At 35.7% G+C, this 13,006-nt stretch overlaps 1 protein-coding gene across 3 annotated transcripts in view; it reads left to right on the forward strand.

Moving 5' to 3' along the window:
- The window catches only part of LOC105471533 (F-box protein 3), a 33,669-nt gene extending 21,327 nt beyond the window's left edge, over positions 1-12,342 (forward strand). The window contains exons 7-11 of one of the 3 annotated variants that reach the window (XM_011724038.2): positions 1,644-1,728; positions 2,588-2,710; positions 4,349-4,464; positions 5,942-6,132; positions 11,194-12,342. In XM_011724038.2, the coding sequence (XP_011722340.1) occupies positions 1,644-1,728; positions 2,588-2,710; positions 4,349-4,464; positions 5,942-6,132; positions 11,194-11,370 (692 nt within the window). In that variant the 3' untranslated portion in view covers positions 11,371-12,342. Of the gene's footprint in view, positions 1-1,643; positions 1,729-2,587; positions 2,711-4,348; positions 4,465-5,941; positions 6,133-7,210; positions 10,491-11,193 lie in introns of those variants that run through there. The other 2 variants (XM_011724036.2, XM_011724039.3) reach the window with 2 other exon arrangements.
- The last annotated feature ends 664 nt before the right edge of the window (positions 12,343-13,006 follow it).

Genomic DNA, 13,006 nt, shown 5'->3' on the forward strand with positions numbered 1-13,006 from the left:
GAGAGCAAAGCAAAAGATTGAGAGACACTGAGAAGAGATGAGGTGGGAAGTTAATGTGGGGAGAAAGGACGAAAAAGGAGCTTCCTTTCAGCTGCCTTGAAAAAGCCCCAGAACCATCAGAGAGACCCCAACACATGGGCTCACTTTAAAAGGTAAATTACCTTAGAACATATAAATTGCATCTTGATTCAACTAAGTTTGTTTAGACTGGTAACACACAAAATAGCATAAACTGGTGGTCAGTGTGCTATTAATAGATATTTAAGAAAACTGGAATCTGTCAGATAAGTTTAGTAGTGAGTGCAGCCTAGTCTGTCCTCATCTTAAAGAATACACTCTGGTCCGTATTGTAATAAAATAAGGTAGATTAAAATACACCATGCCAATCTTTTTATGCAAACCACAAATTTGTCTCTACTTATATAACATTTTTTCCACAAAATATACATATATATGATTTTTTAAAATTCAGAGAAATTACTAGTGCTAAAAATGTAAAATTATACCCTCTATGAATTTTAATGACATTATATAGCTTCTTAATATCTTACTCAAAGTAGGTACATGATCAATGAACCTTGAATACAAGTGTTTAATAAATAATGGGTCAGAATGGGTCATTAATAGATATTGAGAAAAGAGCCAACTATTATAGTTTACCTTCTCTCAGTTGATGCCTTTTAAAAGCTTAAAGCCTTGTACCCTTAGATATAAGCCAAAATGTATCTTCTATCATTCCCTAAATAGAATAATTAGTAAACACTACACATTTAGCATATGACATTCAGTGTGACAGAGTGTAGAAACTGGGTTAATTGAAACCAGATTACAAAGACATTCATTGAACAAAATTAATTAAAGGACTAATATGTTCTAGGCACTGAGATGTATTAACAGTAAATAATGGGGGGTCTGACAGACTTATGTTAAATATTACCTAGAAGGGGTAAACATTATTAATTCATGTAAATACTTGTTATAATCCAATCATTAGATCACTGATATATGGTCTGGACTAGACTGTTCCAGTAATCCTTTTCTGCTTTGAGCTGGTCACTAAGAATATGGAGGACCGCTGTGCAATTAAATCTATAGTAGTGTGCAACTAGACCACTTTGGGATTGGCTTGATGCACAGAACTCCACAATGCCATATCCCTGGTAGATGTCCAGACTGAGCCTGGCTTCTGCCAAAATTTTGTGCTTGAGTCAGGATGTACCTGGACCAGGGAAGTCTGAGAATAGGTACTGATATTTTTCTTGTAGTTTCTTCCTAGACATAGCTGTATCTTCTTTGTTCTATATGTTCAATAAATTACAGAAATAAGGCTTTTCATTCTTGTACCAGAATGAATTAAAGTTTAAAATTTGATTAATTGTAAGTGTAAAAAAATAGTTTGAAGGTCGTTGGCGGATTCTCTAACAATAGTTGGGGGGGATGAAAAGGGGGAGAATCCCAAGGAAATAAGGTAGATAGAATTGAGAATAGAAATTGACCTTATAAATGATTAGCACAATTATATCTATAAATGTTTCTAGTTTTGGTATCATACTGTAAAGTATAGAGGAATTACAATTGTTTCCTATATAGATTTTATAAAACTATTTGTTCTTTTCTTTTTTTCTCCCTTTCCTGGTTTATAGGTGCTACTTTTACTGACTGGTTTACCTCTTATGTCAAAAATGTTGTATCAGGTGGCTTCCCTATCATCAGAGACCAAATTTTCAGGTATTTTATTTAGGTCTTTTTGGATTGAAATGATTGTAAATCAGAAAAAAATTATAACTCACAGATCATGAAATGAAGTTTCCCAAGAAGGTTGGTAATAAAACCTCTCTATTGAGATTGATAATAGAAGATTGTCTTCAATCTCACTATTTTATTCTCACCTTAAAGCCAAACATCTAAATGCTTAGACAACTGGTATTTTTCCTATCCGGAAGAATCAAGAAAAAGGTGATTTTGATTTAGAAACTATGGGTTAATAGTATCTGTATAATTTATTTTTGGAAAAAAAAACAAAAAGTTATTTGGCAACTGATAGATTTATTATGAATAGCAAGTCAGTAACTGTTAATTCCTGGCAAATATTTATTATCTCTAAATGGAACATTCAGGTATTTTAGATAGTATTGGAGGTAACACTGGCTCATAATAGCCTGGTTGGCAGAAATGATAGACTGATTATACATTAGAGGCTTCTGGGAACAGCATACTTGCACATTTTTATTGTCAGAGCCATCATTTAGCATTAGCCATCATGTAGCTGGGTTTTCAGATGTCCCAAAAGTTTCCTTAGCCCTGGAAACTGAATAAGCTCATTTTTGTTTCCAAGCTAATTACCAGTCCATTATTGGAACCACTGATCATTGAACCTTGATTGCTGTCATTACTGATCCAGAGTTACCAAGGTTTTATAGTTTGTTTCTGGTTTCCTTCTAAGTTTAATAGGACTATACCCAAATATTATTGAACTTTTCTGAGTCTGAAATATGATTTAAATTTTTCGTCCTAAAGTATAACCTATTTTGCATTGTATCTTTTAAATCCTGTAGATTTTAAAATGTTTAATTTTTAAATTACCTAGATATGTTCACGATCCAGAGTGTGTAGCAACAACTGGGGATATTACTGTTTCCGTTTCCACATCGTTTCTGCCAGAACTTAGCTCTGTACATCCACCCCACTATTTCTTCACATACCGAATCAGGTGAGAATTTTAAATGGGGTCGCCTTTCAGTTAATGGTGGGATATATCCAATGGACATGTTGCTATTGTCCCATTCGACATGATATGGAAGACACATTTTGAAAGAACTTGCTGAAGTTGGGAGGAAGGTGGATACATTTTCTCTAAGATAGTGGTCATGGAGGACTTGGACTTCATATTAACCTCTAAGTTATTTAAGTTATTTCTTGAAAATATACTGGGTATTAAGTATTGTGCCAGGTACTGTGGAAATGGACCACTAAGTTGTAGTCGTCATTAAAGCTCTAAGTTGTAATGTATTCTAGAAGCTGTCAAATTGCCATAATAAAGTCATGCATTTTAAATTTCATGTGGCCTATTTATATTCAATTAAAAAAATCTAATAAATGTGTATTGCGTGCTTCACGGATGCCAGACATAGTGTTAGACGTTGAATTTTATTAAATAAGAAGCAAATATTTTAAATTTATATTAGTTAGAAGTATTCTGTGCTATGACACAAAGATAACTCATTGCCCTAAGGGATTAAGAATACTGTGTTTTAAAATATATTTTTATGTGTTTTATGTTATATATAAGTATATTTTAAAATACACATACATGCATATATGCATACTAGAAGTATTTTAGTAAAATATAACTACCTGGAAGCATCCTAGGATTTAGATACTGTATGCAACCTTTGCTATATCCAAGTACACATGTATAGATATTTGTTTTACTTGTTTGATTTAGATCCTGCCTAGGATTGAGATGTGCTCAAAATAAACATATCAACGCATACTTATAGGATACTCAGAGTGAAAATAAGAGACACTAGATTCCTAGGGAAAGGGGAAAGCGATAGCATTGGGAAACAGAGTCAAAGTGTAATCCCAGGCTGGACGTGGTGGCCCACGCCTATAGTCGCAGCACTTTGGGAGGCCAAGGTGGGAGGATTGTTTGAGCTTAGGAGTTCAAGACCAGCCTGGACAACATAGTGAGACCTTGTCTCTACAAAAATTTCAAAAAAAATTATCCTGGTATAGTGGCACATGCCTGTAGTCCAGGCTACTGGAGGGGCTGAGGCAGAAGGATGGCTTCAGCCTAGGATGTCAAGGCAGCAGTGAGCCCAAGATTACGCCACTGCACTCCAGCCTGGGTGGCAGAGTGAGACCCTGTCTCAAACAAAAAAAAGTGTAATCCCAGTAACTGGTGCCGTTTTGCCTTAAACTTTCTAGAAACTAATGGAAAAAAGGGAAATGGGTTGTATAGCCTTATGCAGTTAAAGAGAGTTTCAGTTCTCCAGAAGTTTTTCATGGCACTGTCTTCTAGAAAGCATTTGCCAAATTGATCTTTATTTGAACAGCAAAAGATTGTTGTTACCATTATGTTGCATATTTTGTGTTGCCCTTTCTATTGTTGATCCACACTGACAGTCAAATGCGTAAGTTGAGTAAAAGCATTTTTGTAGAGGGATCCAGCTAATGAAGCCAGTATCTTTGAGAACTTAGAAAAATAGATGGCTAACATGGACTTTGGGTTGGGTTTCTTAATTTTTTGGAAATTTTTCTTCATAGTGTTAGCCTGAATAGTGTATCTCTTAAACCAAAGAAACAAGCCAGATTTTTGTCTCTACCACCCCATTCCCTTCTCTAGGATTGAAATGTCAAAGGATGCACTTCCTGAGAAGGCCTGTCAGTTGGACAGTCGCTATTGGAGAATAACAAATGCTAAGGGTGACGTGGAAGAAGTTCAAGGACCTGGAGTAGTTGGTATGGAACCCAAGATTTAGGTTTATACATTAATTCCTTAGAAGAAGTCTTAGACTTTGCATCATAAATATAACATAAAAGGTCATTATCCTATTAATTTAATCCCTTAAGCATTAACTTTTCTAAAATAATAGCAAACTCAATTATTCAGGGATTGATTTCCGTTTCTGTGGATCACCTGGGGTTCTTTGCTTTTCCTTCATTTTTTTTTTAACTGGTTCATTATTCATTATATTTTGTGGGTTAGAACACATAGGGCAGAAAGGGGAAATAAATTTTGTATTGGTCATGTTTGTTTGAAGTTTGGGGGGAAATGTTAAAATTAATGGCATGAATTTTTATTGTTTGTGGATTTCAGTCACTTTAGTTGTGGTTACCATTGTCATTTGGCTTTCTTAAAGATTATGATTATCTGAAGTCTCTGAGCCCTCAGATTCTTCAGGTTTGAATATGTGCTCCAGGAAAATAACATATTTATGCTATGTACTTCTGTTATCAGTCCTAAGCATATGCAGAATCCAGTTTAAGGTTTTCTAAATTCATTGCTATGAATAGATCTACATGTTTACTTAACAAATTTTTTTTCCTGGGCTTGAGTCCAGGAATATTTTCTGGATCTAGTGCTAAGAGAGAGGCTTTATTAAACCACAGTTCTTTTTCTGCCATTTGGTCCAGTGGTGTAAGGACTCTCCCTTGTGAGTGGCATTTTGTCTGATCTGAATGCTTAGGATGCATCTTCACAGTTTTAGGTTTCTGTTTCTTGCTACTTTAAAAATATTTAGATTACCCTTATCTCTGTTTGAACTGGTGTCTGTAATGCTTTTTATTACTCATATTTTAAAGGTTGTGTCTTCAGTGCCTCAAAGCTTTTTGAAAAAGAAACATGCCTGTTCTGTTCTGTTTGTTTGTTTGTTTGTTTTCACTAGATACTTCCCACCTTCTACATTGTAGGGAATTTGAGGAATACATTAAAAAAATGTTGAGAGGGCTAGGCGCAGTGGCTCCTACCTGATATCCCAGAACTTTGGGAGGCCAAGGTGGGCGAATCACCTGAGGTCGGGAGTTTCAGACCAGTCTGACCAACGTGGCAAAACCCTGCCTCTACTAAAAATACAAAGATTAGCCGGGCATGGTGGCAGGCACTTGTAATCCCAGCTACTTGGGAGGCTGAGGCAGGAGAATCGCTTGAACCTGGGAGGTGGAGGTTGTAGTGAGCTGAGATCATGCCACTGCACTCCAGCCTGGGCAACAGAGCAAGACTCTATCTCAAAAAAAAAAAAAAAAAAAAGTGAAGAGGAATAAAATACCTACTCATTGTCCTATCACTGTTAACATTTTGTTACATTTTCTTTTGGAATTTTTTTTCTAACTGTGCATTTACTATTATGTAGTTTACATAATGCCATGGAGACCATACCTTATTTATTGTAATAAATGAATTTTATACTTTGGTTTATTGTTACTGTTTTCCCTGCAGGTGAATTTCCAATCATCAGCCCAGGTCGGGTATATGAATACACAAGCTGTACCACATTCTCTACAACATCAGGATATATGGAAGGATATTATACCTTCCACTTTCTTTACTTTAAAGACAAGATCTTTAATGTTGCCATTCCCCGATTCCATATGGCATGTCCAACATTCAGGGTGTCTATAGCCCGATTGGTAAGTTAAATTTTCCTCTAGTGCTGATTTACGTGACTTTGTAGGGTTAACACTGCAGATAAGGCAGGCAAGTGGTTAAGTTTATAAATTGCATTCCAGAGAACCGTAGAGATTTTGAGGAAATATCTTGGGGGTCATGTGAATTTATTGAGAGAAATGGACAAGTAAATGAGGCTCCATAGTCTCTAACCAGAGAATTTCTGCTATCTGTTTTAAAGATTCAACAACTTTTTCACTGTTCAGTGGCCTAAATGTTTTAGATTAGGAGAAATACCACATTAGACCAGTTAGAATCAGCTTTAAGACTGGGAAAACAACTTCTTACAGTGTTTTTGCTCAAACTTCCAATTTAATGTCAAATAAACAAATATTCCAGAAAGATCATTATAAAGAAAATTTAATGTGTAGATGTATACTTTTGGCAGTCTCTCTGGGATCATTTCTTAAGTCAACTAGGTATATTATTAAAATCTTGTTTTTAGGGTTACCTTATGACAAGTGTAACAGTAACCCCAATCTTAGAGACTATAACATGATTAAAGAAAATTATGAAGCTCCAGTTATACAATGGGGATAAAATATGAATTATATACCCAGAGTGCAATTGAGTTGTAGGTGTTGAATCTTTGGAAAATACCCTCTAGCTTCTGGAATGACCCTGATGGATGGGTATAAATTTGGGAAGATGGACATGATATTAATCTGACCCAGAGCTGACACATTTTCAACTCCAGTTTGGAAAGAGAAGGCTGATAATGAGACTTTGGGCCATTACCTGTGTGGCATATCTAGTGAAAAGAATCTACAGTGTGCGTTTGGAAGTGAAGATTTAGCTTTCTTCCCAGTGGAGGAATGCCAGAAACTGTATTTCCAGTACTGGGAATTTGCTACTTAGGATAACAGAATTCCTTTTTTGACTGGCCCAGTATCTGTATGAGTTTGGAATAATCTTATCCTTACATGTTTGATATGATTCATCAGTGAAGTTATCAGGGGCTAGAGTTCTGTTTGTGGAAAAATTTTGAAATTTGAATTTAATTTCTTTAATATTCATATTTTCTATTTCTTCTTGTTTCAGTTTTGGTAATTTGTGCCTTTCAAGGAATTTGTCCATTCCATCTAAATGTTGAATTTATTGGTATAAAGTTATTGACAGTATTCCCTTGATATCCTTTTAATGGCTACAAAAGCCATAATCACATGTCCTCTTTTGTTCTTAATATTGTTAATTTATATCTTTTGTTCATTGCTTTAGCTAGGGGTTTATAATTTTTATTGATCATTTAAAGGAGCAACTTTTGGTTTTACTAATTTTCTCTATTTGCTTATTTTCTATTGCATTGATTTTTGCAGTTATCTTTATTTCTTTCCTTCTACTTTGAGTTTAATTTGCTTTTCTTCTAGCTTTTTTAAGGTAGAAGTTTATATTAGTAATTTTAGACCTTTTTTCTCTCCAAGCACTGTTTTAGCTGCATTTCACAAGTTGTGATGTGTTTTCATGAACGTGTAGTTCAAAATAGTGTTAGATTTCCCTTGTAATTTAATTTTGATCTATGACTTTTCTAGAAATGTGTTAATTTTCAAACATTTGGGGAGTTTTCAGTTATCTTTTGACTATTGATTTTTTAAATTTATTGTGGTTAGAGAATTTGCTCTGTATTTTCAATCCTAAATGTTTTATGGCCCAAACTTATGGTTTATCTTGGTAAATGATCCTTGTATATTTGAAAATAATGTACATTCTGCTATTTTGGGTAATATTATTCTACAAATGATAGGTCAAATTGGTTGACAGTGTTTTTCAAGTCTTCTGTATACTTGTTGATTTTTTTTTTTTTTTTGGTCTTTGTCCTATCAACAAGTGAGAGATGATTGTTGAAATCTACAAATATAATTATAGTTTTTTGTTTCTCTTTTTAGGCCTATCAGGTTTGCTTCATGTATTTTGAAGCTGTATAATTATATGCAAATATGCTAAGGATTATGATGTATTTTTAATGACATAATTCTTTCATCATTATGAAATCTCCATCTTTATTGCTGATAATATTCCTTGTCCTAAAGTTTAAAGAGCATTGAGGTTTGTTTTGGTAGGCAGTTGAGTTACTATTGGGTCAACTTGATCCTTTGGCATCTTGTTTGTTTTTAATGTTTGTTAGGGTGGGTGTAAAGTAGTCTTTATTTAAGGACAGCAGTTGTCAACTTTCAGTCTCATGACCCCCTGAAACTCTAAAAACTTACTAAGGACTCCGAAGAATTCTTGCTTATGTTGATTGTATTAACACTTACCATATTAGAAATTAAAACTGAGAAAGTTTTACAAGATTTACTTATTAGTTCCTTTTTAAATGACAATAATAAACCCATTTCATGTTCAGCTCTCCCTTAACTATGTTCTTTCTTACTAGTTTTCGTTTCCTTCTAACCACAAATAAACATATAAAATCTTGACCTACCTTGTGGAAAATGTTTTCTCTCAAGGATGAGAAATAAAATGAGAATTCTGGACTTACTTCTTACCGACATTAAAAAAGCCATGGGGGTTGTATTTGTTGACCTTTCCTGTTTGAATATTAGTTTCCTGATATGGAGAATTGTTCTGCTTTTTCATCCTCTACCAGTCTGATTAATTCGTAGGCTTAACACTTCCTTTTTCTTTCTCCTTGGAATGCCTCTTGGAAATATGCATTAGTTGGTCTTATGTCTTTTCTTGGTCTAGGTGGTATGCGTGTTTGGCTTGTTGGGGGCACTTTTAGAGGCTCCGGCTGCACATTTCCACTCTCTGTGTGTTCCTTTCTGCATCTGCTGTGTGTGTGTGTACACTTCTTTTCTGAGCAATCTCTCTCCTTAGCCACATTGAGTTCTTTAACAGTTTTTCTGTTTTCTTCTTCATTAAGATAATTAATAATCATACTACTCAGATAACATGTTTTAGAACTTCCCAAGCCTTTCCCTTTCCCACCTTTTGGACCTCCTAACTGAATTTCAAAGTCTTCATTCCTTAGATTAAACAAATAAATCCAAAGATAAAAAGAATGTAATGTCTTATAAGTCATATCAGTGTATATTTTCTCTGTTATTGTTAGTGTTATAATAAATCCTAAGTGACACATTTCCTTTCTCCTACATTAATTCATTTGCTTGTACAACAGCTATTTATTGAGTACTGTGATAAACAATATAATCAAATTCTCTGCCTTGAAATTTACATTTCAATTCAAAGAAACAAACTGTAACAATAAACACTGTGTCCTTATGTTAAGTAGTAATAAGTGCTATGGAGAAACAGCAGAGTAAAAGAGATAAAGAATGTATTGTTAGGTTGTTCTAATATAAAGATGGGTCAGGAGAGACCTCAGTGACATTTAAGCTGAAACGTGAAAGGAGCAGAGGGAATTAGGTGGATATGTGGGAGACAAGTGTTTGAAGCAAAGGAGCAGCACATGTGGAGGTTCTGAAACAATAATGTGCTTGGTGTGCTTGACCCAAGGAGGCCAGTGTAGCTGGAGTGCAGTGAACTACAGGGAGAGGGGCTAGAGATGAGATCAGAGGGATAATGGGGTGCTGGATCACGCAACACCATAAAAGCCTTGGTGGAAGGACTGTGGCTGACATCATGCCCCAGGTTGCCCCATACTTTCCAGAGTACCCAGTGGGTCCTTACTGTTCAGAATTCTGTTCAATGTAGCAACTCCTCCCATTGTGTCTCAAATGTGTGAGAGAGAACATTGACAGCAGAGTAAGTCATGGCTTGAGTAGAGACATTGCATGGGCAGAATTGACATTTCCAAGAGATATTCAGATGCACGTTCAACATCACTACTGTCCTAATCTGAGAGCCTCCATCAAGGTAATTTAAAAATAGAGGCTGTCATTTCCCTCCAGTGTGGGTTGATCTTAGGTATGTACTTAAAATGAATTGGCAAAGTGACACTGTGATTTCTGAGTTAGAAAAAGGTAATATTCCTTCAGCCTAGAGTTCTCTCTCTCTCTCCTGGGACATGTGTCTTTGACACCCTGAGCCACCATGTAAGAAGTCCAGCTACCATGAAGCCATCATGCAGAAGAGACCATGTAGAGACATCACATAGAGATAGAGGGAGGCACCCAGGAGCCCCAGCTGTTTCAGATTCCAGATATTTGGATCATCACGCGCGGGTACCAGAGATGTGAATGAAGATGCTCGTGAAATGACTGCAGTTCCACCTACCATCTGACTGCAACGTCACGGGAGACCCCAACCCAGAACCACTCCACTGAATACCTCCCAAATACTAACCCACATGAACCATGAGAGATAATAATGACTGTTGTTGTTTCAAGCCACTAAAAAAATAAAAGTATTTTTTTAAAAAGTAGAGGCTACTGATGGTTGAATTGAAATGATGTGTCTTTATAGTAGGAGCTCAATAAAAATCTTAAGAGTTCTTGTTGGCAGTGCATAAAAGTTACCAGTAGAGGTCATACTTGATTAATATTTTCATATCCTCTTTTCTGTAAGTATATAGATTAATAATTATTATTCAGTGTATGAATATAAGTTCAGTAAAACTGTATCTTGGATTGTTACAAGTGGTCTGTTTGCTACCTTCTATGAATTACCAACTACTGTATAAAAAATAAGTACTGGCTTAGTGAAATATTCATCCATTAAAACCATACTGAGCCGGGCTGCGTCGCATGCACCTGTAGTCCCAGCTACTCGGGAGACTGAGGTGGGAGAATTGCTTGAGCCCAGGAGTTCGAGGCTAGCCTAGGCAACATAGCAAGAACTTGTCTCTAAGAAAATTTTAAAATAAACAATTTTTTAAAAAAGAAGATCTTCCATTAAACAACAACAACAAACACCACACTGAGCATTATTTAACACAAGATACAAAATCCACTCCAGAATGTTGCATCAACATGTGTGTTGTGAGAATGTACTGTTCAAGTCTATGGAAATTCACATTTGGCATGTCTGGTTGTTTGAATTCTAGATAAATGAGAATTTACATGAAATAACTGTTAAAAAAAACTGATAGATGCTCTTCTTATCAAAAGATTGTTTTCTCTTTAAAGGAAATGGGTCCTGATGAATATGAAGAGATGGAAGAAGAGGAGGAGGAGGAAGAAGAGGAAGACGAGGATGATGATTCAGCAGATATGGATGAATCAGATGAAGATGATGAAGAGGAGAGACGGAGGAGAGTCTTTGATGTTCCCATTCGCAGACGCCGTTGCTCACGCCTTTTTTAGCAAACCTTCTGCTGATGGAAGCACTAGGATGATTCTAGGCTGTTAAATAGATTTCTCAATAATGTAAATAACTAAATTGTTCTCTGCATATAGCAGGAAAACTAGCATGAAATATTGTTTCAGGCCCTGGGTTCTATGTGACACTACATTAGGAATTGGATTGTTTGGGTTTGCTTTGTGTGTTTGAGGTAGAGGAGGAAATGGGAATCTTTTTTTTCTCTTCCAGGAGTCAATGGAAGAATAGTTCTCTAGCTAAGGAACAGACATACCTTTGTTTTCAAATATTTTATACTTACAAAAATCTAGAAATGGAGAGGGAATTGTTTTGAATAAGGATTTAAAATACCTGCACAAGGATAGAGAGAAACTATGTGACTGATTCTGTGAAAAGACTTGCAGTTGTGAGTTATTTAGAAATGATCAAAATTTGTAATTAGGCTAATCCATTTAGTGATTCCTAATATTTTGTACTCACAGAGAACTAATTGACTAAACAACTTGAACGCTAGTGGTTTGTCCTTAGACAATCTGTCTTTGAATTTCAAGTCTTTATCGCTAAGACCTTGACTTTAAATTTTTCATCACTACGACCTTGAATTTAATTTCAGGTCTTCAACATGATGACCTTGAATTTAATTTAAAGTCTACAACACTATGCGCTTTATCACATTATTCACAGATGCATTTTTGAAATGTAGTATGTAAAAGTATGTAATGTGCTGTTTGTTAACAAAAGATTGTTCACAACATCTCATGTAGTTTAAATTTGTAAATACTGCTGCTGTTTTGGTTCTCCTTTATACATTTGACTGTCTTTGTGATAAGTGACATGAATTTTATGTTAGGATTAAGTATGTTTTCCTGAAACTTGGATTTTTTTTTTTTTGTAATTATATAATTGAGAGTTAAGAATGAAATACTTCAAGTGTTAAAAAACTCACATTTTAAAAACAAATTTTGGTTCCAACTCTGTATTTTGTATAATTGCCTGTTTTCCATAAACTAGTATTAGTCAGCCTTTGCTTTTAAGGTAGAAGATGGGATGGATTCTTGGTGACCTGCTGCAAATGTAGCAGGCCCGCTCAAAGTCATCTCCTAGCTTTGACTGTACCCTCTTGTGTGCTCCACTGTCCATTTTCCCCAATAACAGTTATTTTGTAGAGAAAACTATAAGAAAAGGAAGTGGCATTCAAGGCTAAGCAGCCGCCATTAGGGACCATGAAGACAAACTTACCCTTTCATATTCACACGTGTCACAATGTTCTGAAATAGACTGTCATTTTTCCTGTTTACTTTTCATTTAGTAGAATATAATCAGGCTATCAAATCCTATTATGGCTATGTTTTTTAAATTTTTTTATTTTTTATTTTTTGAGATGGAGTCTCGCTCTCTCACCCAGGCTGGAGTGCAGTGGCGCCATCTCGGCTCACTGCAAGCTCCGCCTCGAGGGTTCACGCCATTCTCCTGCCACAGCCTCCCGAGTAGCTGGGATTACAGGTGCCTGCCACGAGGACCGGCTAATTTTTTTGTATTTTTAGTAGAGACAGGGTTCACCATGTTAGCCAGGATGGTCTTGATCTCCTGACCTCGTGATCTGCCTGCCTCAGCCTCCCAAAGTACTGGGATTACAGGCGT

The sequence above is a fragment of the Macaca nemestrina genome, chromosome 12, assembly GCF_043159975.1.
Source record: "Macaca nemestrina isolate mMacNem1 chromosome 12, mMacNem.hap1, whole genome shotgun sequence".
Lineage (NCBI taxonomy): Eukaryota > Metazoa > Chordata > Mammalia > Primates > Cercopithecidae > Macaca > Macaca nemestrina.